The 27,197-nt window shown below is 38.2% G+C and overlaps 1 protein-coding gene across 4 annotated transcripts in view; it reads right to left on the bottom strand.

Annotated features, from left to right (window-relative positions):
- Positions 1-27,197, bottom strand: part of MAPKBP1 (mitogen-activated protein kinase binding protein 1) — a 131,238-nt gene that overhangs the window by 20,034 nt on the left and 84,007 nt on the right. For all 4 annotated transcript variants that reach the window (XM_034417791.3, XM_034417794.3, XM_034417793.3 and 1 more), the window contains 13 exons: positions 24,747-24,936; positions 23,288-23,434; positions 22,006-22,190; positions 21,829-21,920; positions 18,947-19,072; positions 18,225-18,295; positions 17,769-17,890; positions 14,859-14,934; positions 13,017-13,128; positions 11,412-11,475; positions 10,538-10,663; positions 2,437-2,585; positions 662-705 (listed from right to left, as the gene is read on the bottom strand). In XM_034417791.3, coding sequence (XP_034273682.2) covers positions 662-705; positions 2,437-2,585; positions 10,538-10,663; positions 11,412-11,475; positions 13,017-13,128; positions 14,859-14,934; positions 17,769-17,890; positions 18,225-18,295; positions 18,947-19,072; positions 21,829-21,920; positions 22,006-22,190; positions 23,288-23,434; positions 24,747-24,936 — 1,504 coding nt within the window. The remainder of the gene's footprint in view (positions 1-661; positions 706-2,436; positions 2,586-10,537; positions 10,664-11,411; positions 11,476-13,016; positions 13,129-14,858; positions 14,935-17,768; positions 17,891-18,224; positions 18,296-18,946; positions 19,073-21,828; positions 21,921-22,005; positions 22,191-23,287; positions 23,435-24,746; positions 24,937-27,197) is intronic.

Raw genomic sequence — 27,197 nt, 5'->3', positions numbered from 1 at the left:
AAACTATTACCATCAGAAAGCTAACAATGAGTTTTACATTAACGAAACTGAAAAATCTCCCTTATGCTTTTACTGACAGCGTTAAAACAGAATATGCCCATTGGGGAGATAAGTAAAGTAGCCCATTATAGCTAAGCAAAGTTTTCTATCAAATTTTTTCCTGTATTTTCACGTGCAAGCATTATTCACAGAAGGCAGAACAAGTCCGCCTAAAGATTGCTGCCAAAGTAATAATCACTGATACATAGATATTACTCAGTCTTATGGTTAAATTGTTAATTTCATTTAAACAATGCAAGATCTCATTGGAAGGTTTATTGCAATAACAGTTCGCACTGTACAATCCATAGAATCTCCGGTGTAGGCAAGATAAAAATGCTTGTATAAATAAATTTTATTTCTACTTTCCGAGTTTTGACATCTTCAATAAATTGCTCATCAGCACAAAGCTATCCATTTTGAGGAGAGTTGTAACAGGTAATATTTCTAAGATCGTATATGTACTTGACAGGTAACTGCTTGAATTGCAGTTGAATATATAGATGCTATGTCATTTAAAAACTATCAAGAGTCAACATCAGCGTATCGTGTATATTTACTCACACAACTCTCCCAAACTAACCATCCACTCTTTAATTTTAAATATGTACTGAAAGCTTACCCGTCTCATTTCCCAGTGAGATAAGCTTCTTGAAAGAGAAAGATCTGAATTTAGGACAGAAAACAAATCAGATTAGTAAGCATAAAAAACAATGGATTTTGGGTTTTGCCCCAAGTTTTTCTTTTATTTTATACTGCCTTTATTATTTTTTATAAATAACTCAAGGCAGCAGACATACTTAATACTCCTTTCTCCTCCTCTTTTCGCAACAACAGCTGCCCTGTGATACTCAAAGCAGCCAAACTAATCTATTTGCAATGTCTTTGAATATAAAAACAGGAATTGGGGTTGAGGCGATTTAAAAACCAAATAAGTTTCACCATGATATGCTTTCATTGGTACATAAAAATAAGGTTCGTAAAATTCATTTTTAAATGCCAAGAAAACGTCACATCATAGTACAGTTACCTCTGCTGCTAACAACTGTTCATTGACCTCATATGTATATTTATGTACATTTTCTTATATAGATAATTCTAGCTTTTCTTTCATTCTTAATGTTACTTAAAAATAATTTTCTATCCTTTTTTCTCTTTGTGTGTTAGCAAAATAGCCTGGAAGGCCCATATAGCAATAGGTATTAGGCTGGTCTCCTACTCTAGGAAGTCACCTGACTATGACAAAAATCTTATGTTCAGTAAAGTGTTCAGATTGTGCTCATAACAAAACTGCTGCAGCCTATTGTCTGCAATAATAATAAAATAAAATAATAATAATAATAAAAGGGACACAGTAGCTCAGTGGCTAAGACACTGAGGTTGCCGATCGAAAGGTCGGCACTTCAGCGGTTCGAATCCCTAGTGCTGCGTAACGGGGTGAGCTCCCATTACTTTTCCCAGCTTCTGCCAACTTTGCAGTTTGAAAGCATGTAAAAAATGCAAGTAGAAAAATAAGGACCACCTTTGGTGGGAAGGTAACAGCGTTCCGTGCACCTTTGGCGTTTAGTCATGCCAGCCACATGACTACGGAGACGTCTTCGAACAGCGCTGACTCTTCAACTTTTTTTTTTAATTTTTTTTTAAATTTTGATTTATATGCTGCCCTTCTCCGGAGACTCAGGGCGGCTTACAATGCGTTAAGCAATAGCCTTCATACTTTTGTATATTTTTATACAAAGTCAGCTTATTGCCCCCACAAACTGGGTCCTCATTTAACCTACCTTAGAAAGGATGGAAGGCTGAGTCAACCTTGAGCCTGGTAAGATTTGAACCTGCAGAAATTGCAGGCAGCTGTGTTAATTACAGGGTGCATTAAACCACTGTACTACCAAGGCTCTTTGAAACCTAGATGAGCACCATCCCCTAGAGTTGGGAACGATTACCACATATGTGCAAGGGGAACCTTTACCTTACTGTCTGCTTGAAGAAGAAAACACTCACACTGGGAAAATTAAAGACAAATTTCAGCTGCTTAAAGTATGAGTTGAAGATGATGGCAACATCAAAAAAATAAAAGGCTGTCAGGCTGTTTGTATTGTGTTTGATGAAAATGAAGAAAGGCCCAGTGCCTACACGATCTTATTCCTAAATTTATTTTTTTCTGTCATACTTCACTCTGCCGACTGCCAGCAGTTCAGTCTTGACCAGCTCAAAGGTTGAGTCAGCCTTCCATCCTTTCGAGGTTGGTAAAACGAGGACCCACATTGTTGGGGGCAATATGCTGACTCTTTAAACTGCTTAGAGAGTGCTATAAAAGAACTGTGAAGTGGTACGTAAGTCAAAGTACTACTGCTATTGGTATTGCTATTTCTCCCCCATCTTCATATTCCCTTATACCTGAACAACTTTCAAGATTGACATTGGTTGTCATTTGGAAAGACTGTAGTCCATGTAACTCATCCTCATCATTTCCTTCATCTTCACCATCCTTATCGCTGTCTGATGAAAGCACTGGTGCAGATGAGAGGGCGGAGACTGATTCATGCCTAGAGAGGTTATGTGAAAATGAGCTTAATTATATCATAAGCGCAAACATTCTTAATTAACAATAGTTTTGCATACAACTCCATTTATATATTACAAATAAAGATAAAATCTGGGATTTCTGGAAAAATTTGAATTGGAAAATGAGCATGGTTCCAGTTAACATATTTATCTTAAAATCCATGGACTACACAAGTATGTGAGCTACATTATTTGATATGAGAAACAGCCATGAAATAAATCCCTGCTTCTCTTTTGTTTTTAGAACAAGCAAACATCATACAGCTTTCAAGTTGCCAAACTTGCCCAACATGGAGAAGAAAAAAAATCCATGGGACATTCTGATCTTGAAAAAAATTCCAGCCCACATCTCTGTTGGGATGCTTGTAAAATTCTAAAATTAAGAGCCATACGTAAAATTAAACTTCCCCCACTCAAAATCAACACTACTTCAAAGCTCTTAAACAGTATTAAACTATGTCCTTTACTCATTTATTTTTATAATTTTCATTTTAGCACTATTGCAAAAATAAAATCTACAGGCAAAATCTACTATTCTTCTTGGAAAAGAAAAATCAGTTATATTGAGGAAGATAACAATGTAAACCCATCTACCAATCTCAGTGTTACATTTTTAGCCATGAAACAAGTAAAAAGAATGTTTAAAGTATCAAAGATAAAAGTTTAACTGTACTGCAACTGATAAGCAGGAATTACTGGCACATCATCTGAGCATATTCAAGATGAATACATACATGAGAGAGGTGGGTTTCAGCAAGTTCTGGCCAGTTCTGGAGAACCGGTAGTAGAAATTTTGAGTAGTTCGGAAAACCAGTAGTAAAAATTCTGACTGGCCCCACCCCCATCTATTCTCTGCCTCCCAATTCCCAGCTGATTGGAAGGGAATGGGGATTTTGCAGTAACCTTCCCCTGCCACGCCCCCCAAGTTATGCCCCCCAAGCTATGCCACCAAGCCACAGCCATAGAACCAGCAGTAAAAAATTTTGAAACCCACCACTGATACATGATTACATCTCTTTTCTAGCCAAAGAACCTAGAGCAACTAAGCTTATTAGTTACAAATAATGTCACATTTAAATTCATCCATTCATTTCATGACCATGCAGAACAGTGGTCTTATAGGGTCTAAATGTCAATAGGCACCAAGGCTTAGAAGAAACCAAATACCTACAGTAAATGCATATAGGGCTAAAAATATGATGGCTGTCAGCTCTCCAAGGTAAACCAGGAAGGAAACAGGACAAGATGCACTACTTCTATTTTATTGTAATGATACAGTACATTATCAGAATTTTGCAAATCTGAAAGTCTGCAAATCTGAAAGTACAAACTTCCCATTTTTTTAGTTTTTTTCTCTGACTTTGAAGCCAATAGAGCAGGGCTGTCAAACTTCCAGCCCGAGGGCCAGCTTTGTCACATGCTGACCACACCCATGCCCACTTTAGCGAAGGGGGGAAAGTCCCAATACATCACATGACGCCACCATGACGACATGAGTTTGACACCCCTGCAATAAAGGGCCCTGCTTCTCTTGCCTGATTGGTTCCTAGACAGAATCTCTTCCTCCCGTTCCCCAAAGTCATCACACATTCCATTATAGTGGGGCTAATACCACACCACATTGGAGGTCCCCATACCAGCTCTGGATAAACAATGCAGATAGAGTCCTGCAAAATCTATACACTACTAAAACTCCCTTTGTGCTTATCTATTTGTCTGTTTGTACCCTCAAGCTATCCCAGAGAGCGCATTATACTGCAACAATTTTGGAATCAAGGTACCTAACATCTGCTAACTTAAAGAAGGTGTAAAAAATCCAGGACCCATTATTCCTGTGAATTGCAATTTATGCAATGTTCAGACTAGTTTTACACTCAAAGTTATGGTCATTGGAGCATCCCCATGGTCATGTTGTGAATTCCAATGCTGCCTGCCAGCTTTCCACAAATGAAGTCAATGGGGAAGCCAGCAGGAAGCAAACTTTGGTCCTTCTCCCACTGCTTTTTTGCCTATCCATGGTTATCCATCTGATTTACCTGTTAGCTAGCATGAAGATGGGTTAGCCAATGGTAGAACGAAAACTTCAGTTTGGCCACTGGCAATTTCAGAACTGTGGCTTAAAAAATCCACCTTGAAACAAATGTAACCCTAGCAAAATAACCACAAGGTTCTTCATTTAGATGTCCTCACCTACCCATAGTTTGCCTCAATCTGTTACTGGAGGCATTTATCTACAATATATCTGCACTTGCTGTGATTCACCATCCCCAAGTGTCCCAAGTGGTTACAGGTGTGAGAGAGAAGGGGAAGGAAGGAAGGAAGGAAGGAAGGAAGGAAGGAAGGAAGGAAGGAAGGAAGGAAGGAAGGAAGGAAGGAAGGAAGGAAGGAAGGAAGGAAAAAAAGATGGTATTGCTGTCTAACAATACCAATATAAAGAAACATATCCAACATACTGAGTAGGAAGGAAGGAATTCATTGAGTCATATAGTTGATATGGACCCTTTAGGCCAGTGATAGCTAACCATTTTGCCGTTGCATGCCAAAGACGCAGCGGAGAGGAGCACGGGGGGGGGTCGCACACACGCGTGCCCACAGCCATAATTCAATGCGTCCCGCCCCCCCATGCATGCGTGTGCGACCCCCCCGCGCTCCCCCCATAGGCCCATTTTTCACCCTCCCCAGGCTCCAGAGCTTTTTTAGGAGCCTGGGGAAAGCAAAAACGGCCTTCCCCACCCCCGGAGGCCCTCCAGAAGCCAGAAACAGCCTGTGTCCCCACTTCTGGTGGGCCTGGAAGGCCAGAAAACCAGCTGGTTGGTGCACGCATGTGTGCTGGAGCTGAGCTAGGGCAACACTTGCATGCTCACAGATGTGGCTCTACGTGCCATCTGTGGCACACGTGCCATAGGTTCGCCATCACGGCTTTAGGCAATTAAATCCAATCAGTTTAGTCCCTTTTTTAAAAAAAAAACACACATAAGGTATTAACATAGAAATGCTTGAAGAAATTACATCCTTGGATAAGTAAGTCAGGTGTGGAAATGCTATCTATTTTTTCCAATATAGTACCAAAGAAACTGTAATAAAAAATGAAATTACATTGTTACTCAGTAACAGATTTTCTACCGCAAAATACTGAAAAACCAAAATATATCTGCCTTTCAAACTATGTTATTTAAAAATGTGGGAAAGAACACTGGCTGGAAAATGGACATAACAAAAAAAAATCCTAATAAAAACTTATTTTACTCACATACAATTTTCATTTTTGAGTTATATGAAAGAAGTAATTTTCACTAGATTATTCCTGGGGTTACCAATGTCTTCTTGACAGAAATACTAATTTTTTGTAAGAATACAAACGTACCTTTATATGCTCTGAGACTCTGTGTTTCTAATATTGTATTGCTTTTTTATTTTGCTGATGCATTGCTTAAGTTTAAAAATATAAAGCATTAGAAGGAAATAAATAGAAGTGTTGCCATAATTGTAAATGTCACTGTGATTGTAGCTGCCAGTCAACCCTTCAGGCCACACACTATCGGTCCATAGCCCCATAAGGGAGAGATGTCCTCAGCCAGGGACAGAGTGTGATTAACACAGTCCCTTCCTTTTCAGGAGATAGGGAAGGATGGCTCCTTTTAAAACAAGGAGAGGCCCACCAGTAATGCCTCTTGACTCAGAAAGGAAAAAGCACAGCATACACCATCTTTCCTTTTAGTATTTAATTAAACTTTGGAAATCCCCTCAAAAGACACATTCTTTAAACACTAAGATCAACAAAGTATTTTGTTGCTGCTGCTGTTTTCCTTCATAATACTTATATTTTAATTATTGGTATTATCTGTAAAATTTGAGCATATGTATATTTTATTTATGTTTTTTAAGATACACTTTGTTAATTTTTTTTTTTAAAGAGATGACTTTCTAGTTCTTTACCAGATATGGGAGAATGATTTGTTTTCTAGGAAAGATGAACTTATTCTTCTGTTATTCTTCTCATCTTCCCTATTACCTATCTCATCTTCTTTTGACCATATCTTTGTTGCTTGTATCTTATGATTTATATTGTTTACTTAGTATCCTAGTATGATTAATGTTGATTGCTTATTTAGTATCCTATGGTTGTATCTTATAATTTATGATGAATATATTTTTACGATGATTATCACTTATTTATCACTTATTGCTTGTACGTACACTGAGAGATTTGTATCGGAGACAAATTCCTTGTGTGTCCAAATCACCCTTGGCCAATAAAGAATTCTAATACTAATGTAGGACTAACAAAATCAATGATATAATTTAATTTGTTTAAATGTCATTTTTGTCAAAAAAAAAATTGGCTATTATAACTTCATTTTGAATTGCAACACTTTTAAAAGCTCTACAAGACCAGGTTTTTTTGTAGAACATACAACCTATACAAAAGTAACTCAGTCTCTCTCTCTCTCTCCTCATACCTCTTATGAAGAACAGCTCAAGAATTCAGAAAAGAATCCACCAAGAATCTGAAGTCTCAATAAAACATTTAAAGAAGAAAAAACATTCTTATAAAAATAGAAGAAAGGGTCCTTGCAATGTTTCATGACCATCAGCTAAGCATTTTGCCACAACAACCCGGGAGAGTAATTATCAGCTCAATCCTTTAAACCATACTTTGGAGATTTGGAAATGTGACATTGAGTCATGCACTCCTCCCTCACATCCTCATTCTGCTCAATTTCTCAGGTTCCTATTTGTTCTAATATAAAAAATGCACCTACAAAAAGCTTCTTGCAGTCAGGAGGATTTATGGCGTAGTTTTGCCACTTACTGAAATGAGAAGAGGCAAGAATGCAAATCCCACCCTTTTCCTGCAGCCTTTGATGAGATATTGCCCTGACAGTTATGGAATTGCAAGAATGGAGAGAACTGAATAACAAAAAAAAAAAAAAAATGCTCATACTCCATTTTTTCTCTAGTGGAAATATTCTGAATATTTTCTCCCCTATGATAAATTAAAACTAGAGTTCCACCAACATACTGGATCCATAAGCTATAATAAGTGCCATTTCCTCCCCCACAAATTTTATTAATTTATCAAAATATAAAATACAGAAATACAAAGATAAAAAGAAAATAATGAGAATATAAGGGAGGGGAAGAGAAAGAAAAAAGTGTAGGAGAAAGGGGAAAAGAAAGAGAAAAGACTCAACCTTTGACTCTTTTTGGCACAGCAGAATAATAGCAATAGCACTTAGACTTATATACCACTTCACAGTGTTTGCAGCTCTCTCTAAAGTAATATGTATAATTAGTGCAACTTTTTTTTAAAAAAATGCTTTATACTCCAAGCAAAGTCTCAAATAAATAATTAGGGACAAATGCAATCATTATTTCTATATCAGTCATCAAAGTAAAGTACGATCTAAAAATGAGAAGCCACATGTGATAGAAGAGCAACAGCACAAAATTCAGATCATGGTTTGAACAAATGAACCCGTGACTTTTCAGAGGCCTTATTTTATTTTCATTTTACTTTTATCATTTCGTATAACATCCTTATTCCTACAACTTTCTAAAAAGCTCAAAATGTCTGGTTCATTTTATGACACTCTCCAAACATATATCTGGATTATCCAACGACATGCATCCTCATCTTTATTGTACAGCAAGTTAAAGCAATGAAACTAAAAAGATAAACTCAGTCATATCTACCAAGCGGCAACATTAATTTAAATACTTGCTTTCAAAATCAAATTCACTCGCACAACATCAAACACAGTTCTCAGTGTTTCAGCCCCACATAGTGATGCTCTCATAATGGCTTACGTTCTTTCTGTAAATGGGCTTCTCTGATCTCTTCTTGTACAGCAAAACCAGAACCAACCTAGAAACAGAAGCTGGCCAAACAGAATGGATCCAGCTTAATCAAAGAGGTCAGACCTGTTTTCCAACCAGCTGTTGGGCTGGTATGCCTTAGATGCAACTTTCTAACCAATAGCATGTGACTAACAAGCCTTGCGATACTGACAAGAAACCAGGAGTGTCTGATACAAGCTGGGCCTTAAAAAAGGCACAGCAATGCAGCTGCTGGGATGGTGAAGAGCTTGCTATAAAAAGAACAGTGCTCCACAGCTCCAGAATTTTTGGCTTCAACAGGCTTCTCCCAAGCTAAATAGAGGAAAAGGTATTACAGGGTTTTTAATTTCAGCATTGACTCAGGATTATAAAGTGTTAAGCTTATCTCAAATCTATGTCAGATTAAGCACCTCTTTTGAACATACCAAACCTGCTTCTTCTTCATTCTCCCCAGCTGGTTGCCCACTCTCCATTACACCTGGGAAACCTTCAATTTAGATGATAAGAATTCCAACAGGCCATGGTTAGCATTATTTTTAAAAGAAGTTAAATACTTTTCACTTTTCACGCTTAAGGAAAACTTTGATTAGGAAGTATTTCAGGGGTGAAATTCAGCAGGTTCTGACAGGTTCTGGAGAACCCAGTAGCAGAAATTTTGAGTAGTTCGGAAGAACCAGCAAATACCACCTCTGGCTGGCTCCAGAGTGGGGTGGGAATGGGGATTTTGCAGTATCCTTCCCCTGCTACGCCCACCAAGCCATGCCCACCAAGCCACACCACGCCCACCAAACCACTCCCACAGAACTGGTAGTAAAAAAAATTTGAATTCCACCACTGGTGTATTTATTTACTCAGTTTCATACCAGTGACTTTGGATGACTCGTGGAAGATTAGAAATTAAAATAGAGCTGAATAAATGGACATAATGGGATTCAGGGACAACAATATACAACAGCAAATAGAACATCAATCTTGAGGAGCCAATTATCCCAGTTTCTCATATCCATGTAAATTAATTTTGACACAAAAAGCCCCCAGTCACTTACTTTTCTTTTTTTCTTTTTCCTGACTTCCATAAGTCTGTCTGCAACTGGAATTTTTTCCACTCTAAAATAAACCCTAGTACTGCTAACATGCATGTTTTATGTGTTGAGCAGAAGTATTTAAGAAATATTATTTGTTTTTCTGTACCTAGAACAGATATTTGGATCATACTATATACATGAACTATTTGCAACAGAATTCAGGATAAAGGCTTATTAAGAATGTTTAAAGGGAATGAGAAGAAGCAAGCATCTAGGTGAGAGGATGAGAACATCCAACTTAGTTTTCCTTTACATAGTTCTAAATATGAAAAGATTAACCATATCTTTCATTCATTCATTCGTTCATTTGCTTGACAGGGTCATTTAATCCATCATGTTCAGAAATACAATTTGAATAAGATTCAGCTGGGTCTCTTACTGAAGTGACTTTAAAACACAAACAGTTGGAAGATCTAAAATTGACAATTTCGATAACTAGAGTACATAAACATGTTCTTCCCAACGGATTCACAACTCTGAATCAAATCAGGTGTCTGATTAAAGATGCTACAAACTGCTTCGTTTCCTTCGGGTTACTGTTTGCTGCCAGAGCGGTTGGGTGGACAAGCCGAGATCAGGTTTTTCAATCAAGTCATTTTGTGTTTTAATAGAAAGTTACTCAATTCATGTTTCTTGAACTAATATACAGAACAAAATGTAATTTTGTGCAATTTTAAATTTAGTAAGTTCTCCAGAAAAAAGAGTACAAATGTGTACAGAAAAAATGGTACATATAAAATGTATAAAGAAAACAAAATATCTTAATAAACAGTGCACAAAGACTTTTTAAAAATATGATTTAAAAAGGCAAATATGTAACTCTGGCTCTAATATTGACTCTAATACTAAATCTATATATTCTCGCACTTAAATTGCCACCAAAAATGTCAATGTGTTGTAATAATAAATATAGCGCTGTTCAGATAAGAAGACACCTGTCATAATATTATACAGTCTGGTCAGAAAACCTTTTATAAACTAAAAGCGATACTAACACTATGTCATACCTGGAAAGACCAGCTGTTTTGCCTGGTTGAGTTTTTTCTGCTAGTTTTCCCCTTTGCTTCATTTCAGACAGCCGCTGACGCATATTGATAGTCATCTCAGAACTCAGACGCCAAATGAAAATACAGCTGAAAGCAGAAGGGGGAAAATATTCATTTTAATCCAGGCATCATAGTCTGTTGTCTATATACCTTAGATTCCATAAAGTATCCCCCTATTCCATATGCATTCCCCTATGGACAATATTCATCTTTAGGCTTCCTATTTTTATGCTAGTACTTCAAAAACTATAAGCTTCTAGATTTAAGTTGCATTCTCCATTTCAATATACTTTTTACTTTAGATCAGGCAACTCTTTATATAAAAGGTGAAACTTTCATTAAAAAAATTACATCATTTGGAAAGTATGGCAATGGTGCCACATAATGGTGGTTAAATTTTTGATGGGAGCTTTGGGGGACTCGTAGACAAGTGGAAAATAGATACATTGAAATACTTATTTTTACTGTCCCTCACTAAATAAAGCCAGCAATTGCACCACAGCAAATCAATATTTGGGTTCTAGATTTCAACAGCGTAATCTTGGAAGGCCTTGAAAGCCATAAAAATGACTCAGGTGAAGAGCGTATATGGCCTGTCAGTTGTTCAGCTCAAGAAAGCAGCATTTCACATCCTCTTTTCAGACTTAAGGAATCTCCATTTTAATTTGAAACTTAATGACCAGGAGTGTAAAGCAGAAAACGAAGCAGGTAGAATAGTTACCTAAGAACTCTCATTTAAAAATTAATTTCCAAATCCATCTCCATTGTTTAAAATGGGAAATGCTAAATTTCATTTTACAGATGAAATTTAAATAAAGAATATCCTTTCACATACCTGTCACCAGAGACTGAAATCAAGTGTTTACAGTCATTACTGAACATCATCCCAGTTACGATCTCTGTAAAAATCAGAAGAACAAGCCAAACAGTTTTTAAAATTTCCTGGTGCAAAACAACAGCCATGTGGTAGCTTGGAGATCCTTGGCATTTCTTCTCGTGATCTTTACACATACAGGTAGTCCTCGACTTATAACAGTTCGTTTAGTGACCATTCAAATTACAATGGCAAAGAAAAAAGTGATTTATGACTGTTTTTCACAGTTATAATGTTTGCAGCATCCCCATGATCATGTGATCAAAATTCAAATGCTTGGCAACTGGTTCATACTTATGACCGTTGCTGTGTCCCAAAGTCACGCGACCCACTTTTGCGATTTTCTGATAAGCAAAGTCAATGGGGAAGCCAGATTCACTTAACAACCAGGTTACTAATTTATCAACTGCAGAGATTCACTTAGCAACTGTTGCAAGAAAGGTCATAAAATGGGGCAAAACTCACTTAATAAATATCTCACTTAACAACAGAAATTCTGGGCTCAATTGTGGTTGTAAGTCGAGGACTACCTGTACTCGACTTACAAACCCAGAGTTCAAGTCTGAAGGACTACTAAGAGGGCAGCTAGGAAGGACAAAGGAACTGCCATCTGGCTGCTTCCTGCAGGGCTATTCTGAACAGAGCCAGTGGCCACCAACTGTCCTACAGAAGGAACAGTGGGTACTGTTCAATAGTGGGTACCTGCACAAAACTGTCTGGCTTATTCTAAGGATACAGTTTGTAATGTATGTATGTATGTATGTATGTATGTATGTATGTATGTATGTATTTATTTATTTATTTATTGGTTCGATTTATATGCCGCCCTTCTCCGGACACTCAGGGTGGCTTACAATGTGTTAAGCAATAGCCTTCATACTTTTGTATATACCTGCTTAGTAGGGCTTTTGGCCCCCCCAAGTGGTGTTCTTTTTTATACAAAGTCAGCTTATTGCCCCCACAATCCCGGTCCTCATTTTACCTACCTCGAAAGGATGGAAGGCTGAGTCAACCTTGAGCCTGGTAAGATTTGAACTTGCAGTAATTGCAGGCAACTGGCAGCTAAGTGCTACTTTAACAGCACTTTAGTCTGCTGCGCCACCAAGGCTCCTTAATTTATTATATACAGTATTATTATCGTTAAGAGCTGTTTTGAGGTCTTCAGCCAAAAAGCAGAGGATAAATCTATTCTTAAAATATTCCATGGGCCTAGTTTTTTTAAAAAAATATTTTTATAAACAAACACAGCTATCATCTCATCTACCAAAGCATCTACATATCTCATGAAATCAAAACTGCTTCTATCATTCAACAGCTGGATTTTATCTTTTAAAATGAGAAATCATTTTAAAAGATAAACCACAAACATTTCCAGTTTCAGAGGGGGGAGGGATCCTTGATGCAATCTAACACTACTTCTACACCGGAAGGACTCAGTTTCACAACTGCACAATTTCCAACAAACCAAACATGAGTGTAGCCTTGAGCCGGTTGCTACACTTGCCCCTCCAAACTTCCTTCCCACCCAAAACTTTAACTGTCTTTGAAAGCATATTTTTGAATTACCTGAGTGCCCATACATTGTGGCTACACATTCGCCTGAATAGAAATCAAAGATAGAAAGGTTCTTGTCAGAACAACTGGTTGCAATGTACAGACCAGAAGGATCCATTTGTACCTGAACAAACAACAGAGAAAGGGGAGGTAGGGGGAAAACATGCATGGTTATCTGTGGTATAATTTCTAGGCTTTAGAAAATTGGATATGCAGTTTTGGTAAGCACGAAGAACTAATGCTCTATACTTAATGACTCTTTCATACTTCGTGCCAGCTACACCCATCTTGGGAAAATACAATTAGCTCAAAACATCTGGGAATACCAGGTTGGGAAAGGCTGTTTTATGTTGCAATCTGTATTTGCAACCACACCAGTTTTTCCCACTATGATTATGCAAAACCCAGAGTGGATTCAAGCCAGAAAATTTGAACCAGCTTGGATCTATGTGTTTATCTTTATTAGAGGGTAAATCAATGCGATGTCTGTATTTGCAACTCATCATTTGCCAAAGGCCTGCATAAATCATGATGCAGGTTTCTGACAAATTATGGTTCCTTCAACTCGTATTTGTAACTAATGCATTAGGTGAAAACATGACCCTTATGTATGAATAAGAGCACAAGCAAACATATCTGCTGTTATAAAGTTATATAAAAAAACCAGATCACAAACATAACAAAATATGTAGTTTCAGGAATGCATTTTAGTATCTGAAATGTTAAGTTTGTTTTTATATTAAGTGTCTATGGAGCTTCTCAGTCATCCAGGTCATGGTTGTCCCAAAGGTACTTTTTCAGGAGGCAACTGGACTTTCTGGTTTTTCTTTGAAGATGTTTTGCTTCTCATCCCAGAAGCTTCTTCAGCTCTGACTGGATGGTGGGGAATGGAAGGATTTAAAGGAATATAAAGTAAGTATAATAAATCCTTCCACACCCCACCATCCAGTCAGAGCTGAAGAAGCTTCTTGGATGAGAAGCAAAACATCTTCAAAGAAACAACCAGAAAGTCCAGTTGCCTCTTGAAAAAGCACCTTTGGGATTACTTATGTTACTGCTATCTGTGTTGATTAGAAAATGAAAGAACCATCCAAGGATACGCAGCACTGATTTAGGCATAAACTGCTTATTCCCTGATCTCTTGTGGAAATACTTGAGGAACACACTGTTGCCAGAAAAGTGTTCTTTTTTTTCCTGGAAGAAATTCTGGGGATCCTCAAACTAGAAAACAGCTTCAGGTACTGAAAAAAAGCGATCATAAAACTGTCACGTACAGTACGCAGGAACCTCCCAAGTTCTTGGAGAGAGAGTTCCAAGATTTGTAAGGCTCCATATACAATGAGAAGAATGCATATGTATTAAATATTGCTTATGCAGCACAATCAGATTTTTATGTATATGGGTCAGTTGAGAACAACAACAGGGAAATTAGACACAGCTGCTGCTTTTTTAAAAAAAGGCATAGATTAAAGAACTTCTCTAAGCCATTATTCATATGCGCTTCCATTGTTTGTGCAGAAAGATTCAAAATGTAAAATTTATGAAGCTCAGCTAATTTCTGGGAGACTAGACATCGATGTTGCTCTCCTTTGTCTTCATGAGCTTTTCTTTAATTTGCAGCTGGAATGTTTCGCCAATCTATTAACCATTTTGTAGCTTACACAAATCCATCAGTAAATGCCGTACTGCAGGGTGTTAAGTATTCCATATGAAATAGAACTAACTTAAAATCTTACTCTCCAATTAGAATGTTAAGCTGGAAAAGCATAATGGGCATAAAACAAGGAAATGGGAAATAGAGAATAAGATGGAATACGACACAATTGGTTGTGGCGGAGTTAACAAAGGCCTTACTTTAATTAGAGTGCCATCTTCACTTTGAGATCCCTTGTATAGTTTCTTTTGCTTCCCACTGCTGATGTTGAAAATCCTAAGAAGAAATTCAGACATACAATAAAAAGAAACTCCTCTACTCTTAAATCAAAGCAAAGCTATTTATTTATGTTTTACAACAATTAGCAAAATGTCTCTGGAAAATTATCAAAATGAGTACAATATTGTTCATACACCTGAATGCTGAATGCATAAATTCCATATCGTTGCTCATAGCTAACAAAAATAGCTTTATCTCAATGAATTTGTATATCTCTTTTAAAAAATACCTCTATCTCTGTACTACAACAACTCATGCCTAAGTAGGCAAAACAGTGCATCATAGGACAAAACATTCTGAACCACGGTACCTCAAATGTACTTCCAACTATCGTAAAACATCACAAACACACCTTGCAGTCACATAATTGCATTTCAGGTGATTTGCAACCTGTTCGCACTTTGACCAGTTGCCAAGCGTTCTATGATCATGTAATCTCCAGTTGCAATCTTCTCTGATGGCTTCCCCAGAAAGTCAATAGGAAAGCTGGCAGGGAAGGTTGCAAACTCTGCCATCTGCAGATAAGACTCCCTCTCATCCTTGGGGGTTGCCTTAAGGGGCTGCCAGTCAAGGGTAGTTGAACTCTTTCTCCAGGCTACAGAAGCAGAGCTAAGCTCTTAAGGGTCTGATCTCCACATTTGCCTGACGGAGGACTTTTCTTCTGCACATAGAGGGGAGCTGAATACCATCCCATAGCTACAGAAACGGAGCTCAGATCCTGAAGATCATTGCTCCATTTCTGCAGCCCTTTGGAGGAGTTCCCCTCCACATATGGAGGGGAGCTGAAATCCTTCAGCAGGCAGCTCTTTTGTTCTGTCTGCTTAATAACCTGGACATTGCTTAACAACCACAACAAGGAGTATTGGGATTTCAGTCATTAAGCAAAGCAATCACATGGATGTCTAACTTAATGACAACTTCACTCAACAACCGAGATTTCAGTCCCAATTGTGGTTGTAAGTCAAAAACTATTTGTACATTGGAATCCTAGATATACCTATTCAAAGGTAGGTCCAGTGGATTTGGTGAGGCTTGCTCCAAATCATGAGGATAAGAAAAATATCAAAATGTTCAAAGTCATAACTTTAACTTCTATAGGGAAAAAGCTAATTAAACACTTAAAAGTCTCGTTAAAAAAAATAAGATGAAAATTACACGTGTCTCCTCAGAAAAACAAAGAAAGATTAGGTTTAATAGAATATCTAGGCAACATGTGTATCAAATTGACAAGTCCTAGCTAGGTCAAAATTTAATTTCCTTCTAATAATATACTTTTAAAAATATAAGCTTTCCAGATACATTTGAACTAGGAAGCTTCTATTATGATTTATGAACTGACCTGATTATCTTGGTCCATATACCAAACGAATGACCCATTGGGATCCCCATATCAAAACAACTTACTTTATGTGCGGCCAGAAGCTGAAAATAACATTCAACACAGCACAGTACTTAAACAAAATGGTTCGGTTGAGATCTGCATACGTGGGACTGATTGGAGTAAATTGTAAGGGTGACACCAAAATATAATTTTATGTCATTTTATTCTATTTTATATATTTATGTATTAAGTTATATTTTACTGTATTTTACGGCATATAAGACGACTTTTTAACACATGAAAATCTTCTCAAAAGTCGGGGGGTCGTCTTATACGCCGGGTGTCGTTTTTCTGTAACCAGGCAGACCAGCCCGAAAGGCTCTGACAAGCCAAGCTCTGACCATCCCAGCTGAGTTGCCTGTTTTTTCTTTTAAATGGCTCTGACTGACTGCTAATCGGTAGCAAAAATCCCCCCCCCCTCCAGCTTGCTTACCTTAGCTGCTAGTCGCACTTGCTTCACTTGCCTGCAATCGATTGCATCAGCAAGCAACTGAATCTCCCTGCCTGCAATCAAGCAGGCAGGGAGCTGTGGACTTCAACTCCCAGAATTCCTCAGCCAGCAAAGCAAAGCTGGCTGAGGAATTCTGGGAGTTGAAGTCTACAAGTCTTAAAGTTGCCAAGGTTGGAAACCCCTGTTCTACTGGGTAAGTTTTTCCCCCCTTTGGGAGCTTTAAAAAAAAAAGTTAATTGGGGTTTTTTTTAGTTGTTCTTTTTTTAGACCTAGCCATTTAAAGTTTAGGAAGTTTTAAATTTAGCTGCTTTTATATAAAAATAAAAATAAAATAAAGTAATATTTGTGCAGCTTTCTGAGATTTTGAGTGTTTCTGTAGTGTTTCACTCTAACTACACAAACACTCAAAATCTCACAAAGCTGTATGTGGAATTTTGTGTGTGTAAAGTGTGAAAGTTGGTTTTTGGGACTTTTGGTGGCTGTGTGAGGTTCCTGCTTGTTGCAGGGGCCATTTTGGGTCTAGCACAGCTGCTTTTATATTGTGGGTGAGCCAGTTGTGTTGTGTTGTGTGTGTGTATTTTTATTTATTTTATTTTATTTTATTTATTAATTTTATTTTATTTTATTTTTATTTGGTGTGAGTTGGAAGAGGGGTAGTCTTATACGCCCAGTCATCTTATACACCGGAAAATACAGTATCTTATCCTATAACTATTGTATTTTACCCTACTCTTATTTTAAATTGTTTGTATACGATTTTATTGGTGATAAGTGTTTTCACCTTGTGCTTTGATATAGCCTATAGGCTAATCAAAGCTATCATTTTAAACTGTATTTTATTCCAATTTCATTTTAAATTGTATTTTATCCAATTCCATTTTAAATTGTTTTTATCAGATTTTTAGTAATAATTTGTGTCTGGAACTCTGCACTTTGATATGGCCCAAGGGCTAAACAATAAAGTAAAGTAAGTATTTACCAAAAAAAAAAAACCCTAACCTGATGTTACGGTCTTGGCATCCAATAGCAGCATATTTCCAGTTAGGGTCCACATCCATATCATAAAGAGTAGTCTTCCTAACAACATGATGTGTACGAGTAAAGTGAACCCCATCATTTGTCTAAAAGTAAGAAATACAATAGCAATGACATCTCCACAATATTTAATCAAATAGTATCATTGTGCATGTACAATATTTCCCCCCACCCCCCAAAGGAACTATGGGTGTCTCACCAGGAAATGTAAAGAAAGAAAAGACTACAATGAGACAATGATCAAACTTACTCTATGATCAGTGCTATTATACAGTTCCTAACATTTGACTTTTAAAAAATGTATTGACTGAAAGAAAGCCATGAGGCCTAGAATATTGTCCAAAGCCTTTGTTTCCATTACCCCATCCCCTTAGAATCTACAACACGTTTCATAAAGAGTGACTACTCCAATGGAATTACCTTCTGTGCAGTGCGGAAATAGATGCTCTTATCAGCACCACAGCTGATCATTCTCACCTTTCCATCGTTGGCTGAAGGAAGAGAAAATGGGCAATCATATGCTTTTTAATTTCATCTATGTACTCTTACTCATGCCTTACAGTTTTTCTCGATCAAGGGGTGTCCAAACTTGGCAACTTTAGGATTTATGGATTTCAACTCCCAGAATTCCCCAGCCTGACTGGAGAATTCTCGGAGATGAAGTCCAGAATTCTAAAGTTGCCAAGTTTGGAGAACCCTGTTCTAGATAAGCCATTTGTCACTCCTCAATTCATTGGCATTCAGCCTTCCTTATGGTATATTGTATAGCCCTGGCTTTATGTTTACAAGTTATTTTCTCACTATTGGGATAGCAATAGGAATAGCATTTAGACTTACATATTGCTTCACAGTAATTTACAGTCCTCTCTAGGCGGTTTACAGAGTCAGCATATTGCCCCCAACAATCTGGGTCCTTATTTTATCGACCTCTGAAGGATGGAAGGCTGAGTCAACATTGAGGCGGTGAGAATCAAACTGCTGGCAGCAGTCAGCAGAAGTAGCCTGCAGTACTGCATTCTAACCACTGCGCCACCGTGAATAATTAGTAATAAGGGCAAGAACTTGGATCTGGGTGAGAAAACCTTGGAAGATCACCAAGAGTTGCTATCAAACTAGCAAATAAATAAACAAAATTGTAGTACCTGCAAATTTCACTGCAGTTATGGAAGATGAATGTTCATCCATGGTTTGTTGTAGGCTATAATCCTTCTCTGCATCCAAGACATGAATCAATCTATCCCGACTTGCGGATGCTAGAAGCTTCAATCCTGTTAAGGAGATTAAAAAGGAGCAGAATGCTTATTTATCTGAAACTGAGGTTCTTTGGCTAATCATTGATGAATAGACTGGCATTTGGACAATTGCAGAACACAGATGGTTCATGGAATTATTAGGAATACCAAGGAACAATGCCAAGACCTTTGCAATAATCTTTATCAGAAACAGGACTAGTGAGAAGAGACTGAGACAAAATCCCAGACAAAAAAAGCAATATTCACATAAGGATAAGCAATCTACACAGACCCTATTACAATTTTAAGGACATTCACTGTTAGAATAGGTATACATTCCCAATGCTGTTGAATGGATCTGGGAAATTTCTATTACAGCGGGACTGGGCAGGAGTCCGGTAAAACAAAATTAGGTGATTCTCATTCTGTTATTAGCACAGATTGTTTATAATGGCAAGAAATAAAAAGCATAAAACTTTGGAAAGATTTATAATGTTTTTGAATAATGCAGAATGTGCAGGAATGGCAACCAGGAGTACATCTATATCATGCCTCAGCTGGAAAGCTGACTCCAAAATAGCCTGAGCTAATTGCTTTACTTGTAGGCCCAAAAAATGTGTCATTTGGGCTTTCAGTCTTTCATCAATGAAGCAGGGGCCTGATCATCAACTCTACTTCAAGGAAGAAGAGAGTGAGATCCTCTGAATCCAAAAGCAATCTTTCAGTGAAGATGCTCATAAGTACCTTAACTGAATGCCAGATACAGTGGCAGACTATGTTGATTGTCCATCCTTGGTTCTGGGGGGGGAGAAATTGTCCCCCTCAGAACGGGCTCACAATTTGGGTGTCCTCCTAGACTCACAGCTAAGATTAGAGCAACATCTGTCAGCTGTGGCTAGTGGGACCTTTGCACAGGTTCGCCTGGTGCACAAATTGCAACCCTACTTGGATCAGGAGGCTCTCCTCACAGTCACTCATGCCCTTGTCACCTCACAGTTAGATTATTGCAATGCACTGTACATGGGGCTATCCTTGAAAAGTGTTCGAAGACTACAGTTGGTCCAGAACGCAGCCGCGCAAGCTGTCATGGGTGCACCTAGGTACACCCACATTACACCAATTCTCCGTGAGCTGCACTGGCTCCCTATTGGTCTCCGGTCACAATTCAAGGTGTTGGTTATTACCTTTAAAGCCCTACATGGCTCAGGGCCAGGCTATCTTCGAGACCGCCTTCTACCGCATAGCTCCCAGTGACCGATAAGATCCCACAGAGTTGGTCTCCTCTGGGTCCCATCAGCTAAACAATGCTGGCTGGCAGGCCCGCAGGGGAGGGCCTTCTCTATGGCTGCCCCAGCTCTCTGGAACTAGTTACCTCCTGAGATCCGGACCATCCCCACCCTATTGGCCTTCCGAAAAGCGGTGAAGACCTGGCCGTTGATCTCGCTGTTGCGATCTGGTGAGATCCGGCCATGAATGGTGTGAATGGGTTTTAATTGTTTTTAATGTTTTAATTTTTAATGTTTTTATATATGGTTTTTAAATGCATTGTAAGCAAGTCTTCGAAGAAAGGCGGCATACAAGTTGAACAAATATATAATATATAATATATATATTTAATGCTGGGAGAAAATTGAAAGGACTGGATTGCAATCTGACAAGCTTTTAGTAAGGTGTAACCACAGTGCTAATCATAGCTAAACACCTGAAATTAATCTGTCAAATGTGAACATGTGGTGGCAAATTCCATGGTTTAGGTCTGAAATGACAATCAAGAAACTCCTAACCAAAAGGTATAGGAGACACAAACTCCTGAATGTGAAGTTAATATCCTGAATATGAATAACCCATGTTTCTCTTCATAATAGGGTGAAGCATAGTGCACCGCAGAGGCAGAACAGGAAGAGCAGGAAAGCATGAAGCCACTATATCATGGAGGCTGGGAAAATTGTATGTCCTTTGGAGTTAAACATAGTTAATCCTGAGAATTTCTCTCGGGTGTCACTATCCAAGACTGAATATGATTTAATTGTATCTAATTTTTTACTGTTTTATATTATGTTAAATGATTTTTATTTGGATGTTTTAATGCTACTTCAGAATAACAGAGTTGGGAGGCACCTTTGAGGTCTTCTAGTCTAAAGCCCCTATTCAAGCAGGAGTCCTATACTAGGAGTCAGCAACCTGCAGCTCTGGAGCTGCATGTGGCTCTTTCACCCCTCTGCTGCAGCTCCCTGTCATTCAAAATATGTGTCACAACCACCAATGTGCGACACTCGCCGACACACGATTTATTGAGCTTTTCAACCCCCAGTAGGCTAACCATGGATAAACCCAAGAAAAGAAAAGTTTCAGAAGAAAACAGAACATTTAATTCAACTACATATGCTAGTTTTGTGGCTGCTCAATAAATAGTCAGGCACAGGAAGGGTTTTGTGGCTCCCGGTGTTTTCTGTGGGAAACGGGTCCAAATGGCTCTTTGAGTGTTTAAGGTTGCAGACCTCTGCCCTATACCATTCCAGAGAAAAGGCTGTCTCTTTTTAAAAGCCTCCAGTGATGGAGGACCACAACTTCTGAAGGCAAGCCATTCTACTGGTTAATTGTTCTCATTGTCAGGAAATTTCTCCTTAGTTCTAGGTTGCTTGCTTACTTACTTACTTACTTACTTACTTACTTACTTACTTACTTAATTTACTTTGGATGTAATATTTGTACAACACTGTTAAGTAACAGTAGTTCTATGGAAACCAGTATACAAGATGAATGGATTAATGAATCAGTCAGTCAAATCTTACCTGTCTCTGGTCTGGAATATTCAAGGCAGAGGATTTCTGAGTCATGGGCTTCTACCTTCAGCATCTCTCTCAGGGGCTTCAATTCATATATCCTGAAAATGATACAAGCAAGTAAGCAGTTAGGATTCTTTTGGTGTTATTACGCAGGGACACGTTCTTCAAAACTCCAAGGTTTACCTGAGAGTGCCTATCCTATCACCTGAGGCCAGGTGCTCCCCAGTAGGGCTCACACACACTGTGCGAATCCCCACTTTTGTATCTATGGCCTGTGTGTCAGCCTTCTCTACACCTCCAGCTGTATTGTATTCTGTGTCCAAGAGGGCCTGAGTGTTTTCATCTACATAGATGATTTTCATCAAATCCTAATGAGATAAAACAAAAGATTCCATTTGAAGCAAGCAGATGAAAGCAAAGGAAGGCACAGAATAAAAGCAGTATTGAATGCTAATATTTCTCTTAATATTAGCAACAAAGAGACAAACTGGAAATACACAACACCATGGCAAAGCAAAAAAAAAAAAAAAAACCAAACACCCAATCTTTCTAGCAAGCTTAACTGAGCCCTGTGAATCAGAGTTTGAAAATAATATTACATTTTGGTCAGGTATAATCAAACTAGATACAACTAAAAAAAGGCTATAAGGCTAAAAATGTACATGGATACAGGACAGTAATGCAAGAATATAACTTCAGAAAGAGTTTCTGCACAAGGCCTTGTAAAGCCACAAGGCCCTGGAAATAAAAATTGGCCAAAAAAAAAAAAAGTGCTGTAAATCCCATAGCATTATGTAACTAATTTGTTTCAAGCCCATTTTTTCCACCGCATGGTTCTATAGATACACGGTTGAATGCATTAAAACTGGAGATAGAGAAGAAGAAAATAGCATCTGTTCAAATCAGTTCTGAGATAAAGTTATTTACGGTAATGTTACAATTACATTTCCAACCTTGTTTGATTCTTTCCTAGAAAACAAAATACCAGAATGCCTAAACCATTTTGGGACACTTAAGACAGCATTATGCCATTCATACTTAGCCAGCTGATTTGTACATGTATATTATTTTAATGCTATACTCACAAGACATCAACAACATACATGTATAATTGCAAAGAACCACTTAATGAAGCAATCATACATTATTCATTCAAAAAGTGGATGGATGGATGGATACACACATACACAAATACAAACATATAGTATACTCTGGGAGACTGAAATAGCAATATTGCAAGGTAGCTTTCATAGATGAACCTTTTCTTAGTTATTGATATAAGTAAAAAACCCTGCATTGACAAGACAATGTGTAAAATAAATAAAATGTAAGCCACCCAGAGTTGGGCCGTCTCAAAATTGTCTAAACAAATAAATATTCTGCATGCAATGGACTGCTCTTTTCTACTTCATTTTGAAATCAAAGATTAAGCCATGTGATCTATCCTGAGCTCAGACAGTCTTACGTTGCTCAGGATGTTTCGATGCAAGGAGGCTCCATGGATGTTTGAGCTCTCAGTGTTCCACAGGCGGATGGTGTTATCTGAGGAGCAAGTGATGAAGGTGTTTGGGGGCAAGCAAGATTGATTGCTATCCTTTACCTCAGGATACACCTAGGGGGGAAAAATTGTAATAGAATTAGAAACATAGTCTATATTCTCCAAAACTGGGGATGCTGGTGGTTTTAACTGTCAAAGAAGGACTGAACCCAAGAGAAAAAACAGGCCTCCTTACTGCTTGTTCACAGGTATGAGAGAGAGGTAAAACTCCTCACTCTTTCCATTTCTATGAAAATATTCTGCTCCCCCAAATTATCAAGGTATACAAACACCATTTTGTTAATCTTTGAAGCTGGTTTTACCAAGACTGTTTACAGTATCAGAGTCAAACTTCACAGAATGATGTGATTGGGATACTGTGGCATACCTAATCACAGATAACCTGTGATACCTTTCTATAGGAATTTGCCAATAGGGATCCCAAAGATTCTTTTCTGATGCAAATGAAACCACCACATACTGTATTTCATTATCCTTTGAGCATTCTTACACATCTAGGCCAGCAGGGCGCAGCACTTGGCTACTGCCATAATTGAGATAACAAGAAGGAAGGTGCAAATTGAACCTTTATTCTAATTCCAAAGAGGATTAATCAAGACAATATGTAAAGATATTCAGGACATGCATGCAGTAAAGTACCTTAATTTTAACTGGATTTTGGAAGAACACTAAACAAATAACTAACACCAAGAACAGGGACAATAATTCAAGGTTTGAATATATTTTTGTAATGGAAAATCAACAGAATGTGTTTACCCTGCAGCCACTCAGACCATTACTGGAGAGAAGCAGTCAGAAAAATCTAAATTTTTATTACCCAGATCTAGGTTTTCATTTAAAACAGTTGCTTTGTATTATTGACTGAAGGCTGGTCTACATTCTAGCAGATACACAAGTTTAGTTATGTGGCTAAAGAAATATAGATTTTCTCCTTTTCTTTTCCTTTCCATTAATTCTAAATGGTTAATCTTTAGTGTATGAAAAATATAACCTAAATAATACCTAAGAACCAAAAAATGCAGAGATATCTAGTTATAAGAAAAAAGAAAAACCACACTGGAATTCTTGCCATAAGAGGAAGTGCCTTTTTAATTCTGAAACACATTAATTTTGTAGAAAATCAGAAATGATACTATTGGTGACCCTCATTGCATCTGTATCAGTGGTGGGTTCTATAGAACTGGTAGTAAAACTGGTGGGAAGCTCCGCCCACCGACCCCGACATCATCAAAATGCTTCTGCGCATACGTAAAAAAGTGCACGCACAAGCGAAGCGCGCACATGCGCGCGGCCCCATTGCGAACCGGTAGTAAAGGTAAGTAGAACCCACCCCTGATCTGTATCAATATTTGTGACTTAACATTACCTCAATGTTCCAGACACAGGAGGAGTGGTATAACGCAGAATAAACCTTGCCCACTTTCTTGGGGTCTTTGACATCCCACACATACAAGCTGTGATCATTGTAAACACAAGACAGCCACTGGTTATTCGGATCAAAGGTTAAGGCAATGGTGTCTGGATACTTGGCATCAGTCACATTAGAGAAAAGCCGACTGCAAAAAGATAATACAATGGATAATTTTTGAATAGTCAATATATGAAGGTACAAAAGACAGCAGGTTTGCTAAAAGGAAACAAACACAGACATTTTCCTGTTCTACTAGTATTTTTTTTACATACATATTTGCATGCTGTTAGTCATTTCAGTCAGCATTGTTATCCTCGTATTTCAAATGGACTGTGAGTGTGTGGTGGCTTATGGCCATATGAATGTATGACTTAGCTGCCCCTAAAACCAGCAGATCTAATCTCTTTCCTTCAGTCAGACAAGAATAGCTTAAATTGTAATCAGATCTCAGACTGAACAGATTTGGTTTCATACGGCATTATCCTATCCTATTTCAATAATATTGGGGCTTTACTCGTTACTACTGTTGAGTTGCAGACCAGATGTAATCCTGAGATGGCACTGATTGCACTTATAGATGACCTTTGGAGGGGTCAGGATAGGAATGGTCATCCATCCTAGTCCTCTCAGCAGCTTTCAGGACCATCAATCATAGTATCCATTGGGACCAGCTTTGGAGGGAGAGTGAGGAACAGTGTTGCAGTGTTTCTCCTCCTTTCTCTGAGGTTGGTTCTGGTTGATGTTAGTAGGAAGAGAGATTTGCACCTGGAACCCTGTTCTACCAAGTTCCTCAGAGCTCTACATTCTCTTCCTGTTTAATAGCTACATTAAGCAGTTGTGTGAGGTATTCCATCAGTGCAGGATTAAATATCTTAAGTATACCAATAATACTCAATTGTACAAACACACACAGCCACACACGTAGACCAACCCACATTCACCAGGCTGACTTCACTTCTAGTCTCTTTCCCATTGTCTGGAGGCTGTGAGGCCAAGAAAGCTGTGAGGATGGAGAAAAAGGCTTTGGCTTAACCCAAGCAAGACTGAGCAACTGTGGGTTTTAGGGCCACAGAGATCTATGGTATTGCCTTATTTAGTTCTGGACAGTTCACAGTTTAGTTCACTCCCCAAAGAAAACTGATGTGCAGTGTGGGGTTTTTTGTTTTGCATTCCCAACTCCTGCTTGAAGAGTAGATGGTAGTCATGAGGATGGGATGCTTTCCCTATCTCTTCTGTGAACCCTGTCAGATACTGTTGGTCCCCCAGACAAAATTGTAGTTCCATTCTCACAGTTCATCTCATTTAAAAAAAAATGCTTGAATAATAATAGTACTGTACTGAGAGTCAAGTATTTAATAAAACAGTGAGCTCTTAGAAATGCCCAGACAACCTTGGCACAAAGAATGCATTGCATGAATTGGTTATCATGACAACGGTGCATTTCAATTTCGTTTAAACTCCAGGGGAAAATATGACTTAGAATAACTTTATTGTCACTTTGAATGTACGCTAATCGGCATACATTAAAATGAAATTTGGTTGAATACAGCTCTCAAAGGGTCACCACCTCCAATATACACTGCATAAACATGACAAAATAAATAAATAAATACAAATGTATGCATAAACCCACATATATTATATGACACAGAGAAATAACACAGTCTAGTTCTGATGTATACATGTACATGGTGAGAAAAACGAATCTTGCGAGTTTACCAAATGGATGGCATAGGGAACAAAGCTGTTACAGAATCTGGTAGTCCTGCTAGAAATACTTTGAAATGCTCCTCCCAGAGGAAAGCAACAGAAACAGACCATAAAGTGGATGTATGGGGTCTCTAACAATGCTTTGAGCTCCAAGCACATAGCGCTTATATGCAGTATCCTGAAAAACAGGAAGCGAGCTTCCTATAATCTTCTCAGCTGTCCTTACCTCTCTCTGTATGGACTTTCTATCTGAGGTACTGCTGCCACCAAACCAAAGAGTGATACAGTTTGTTAAAGCGCTCTTAATTGTGCCCCTGTAAAAAGTGGCCAGGACAGAAGGAGAAACATGCGCTCTCCTCATCCGATGCAGGAAATATGCATACACCTATACATTTTGATCAGTCTCTAAACCCCATAAATTAGAACCATATGCTTTTGGGTGCTTGGCAACGCATTACAAGCCTGAAATTGTCAGATTTTATATTTATATATACATATATATTTAAACAGGTTTTAAAAATGTATGTTTTCTTGATCCAATCAGGGCCGGATTTTCCTATAGGCTAACTAGGCTTCAGCCTAGGGCCTCAAGATCAAGTAGGCCCCTCTTGATCTTGATTACACTTTCACTATAGGTGAAAGGGCCTCATAAGTGGAATAGCCTAGGGCAGTGATGGCTAACCTTTTTGCCATGGC

This window comes from Pantherophis guttatus, chromosome 1 (genome assembly GCF_059756535.1).
Source record: "Pantherophis guttatus breed Tessera chromosome 1, ASM5975653v1, whole genome shotgun sequence".
NCBI lineage: Eukaryota > Metazoa > Chordata > Lepidosauria > Squamata > Colubridae > Pantherophis > Pantherophis guttatus.
The sequence above is the reverse complement of the archived record's forward strand: the minus strand, read 5'-3'. Positions and strand labels throughout refer to the sequence as shown.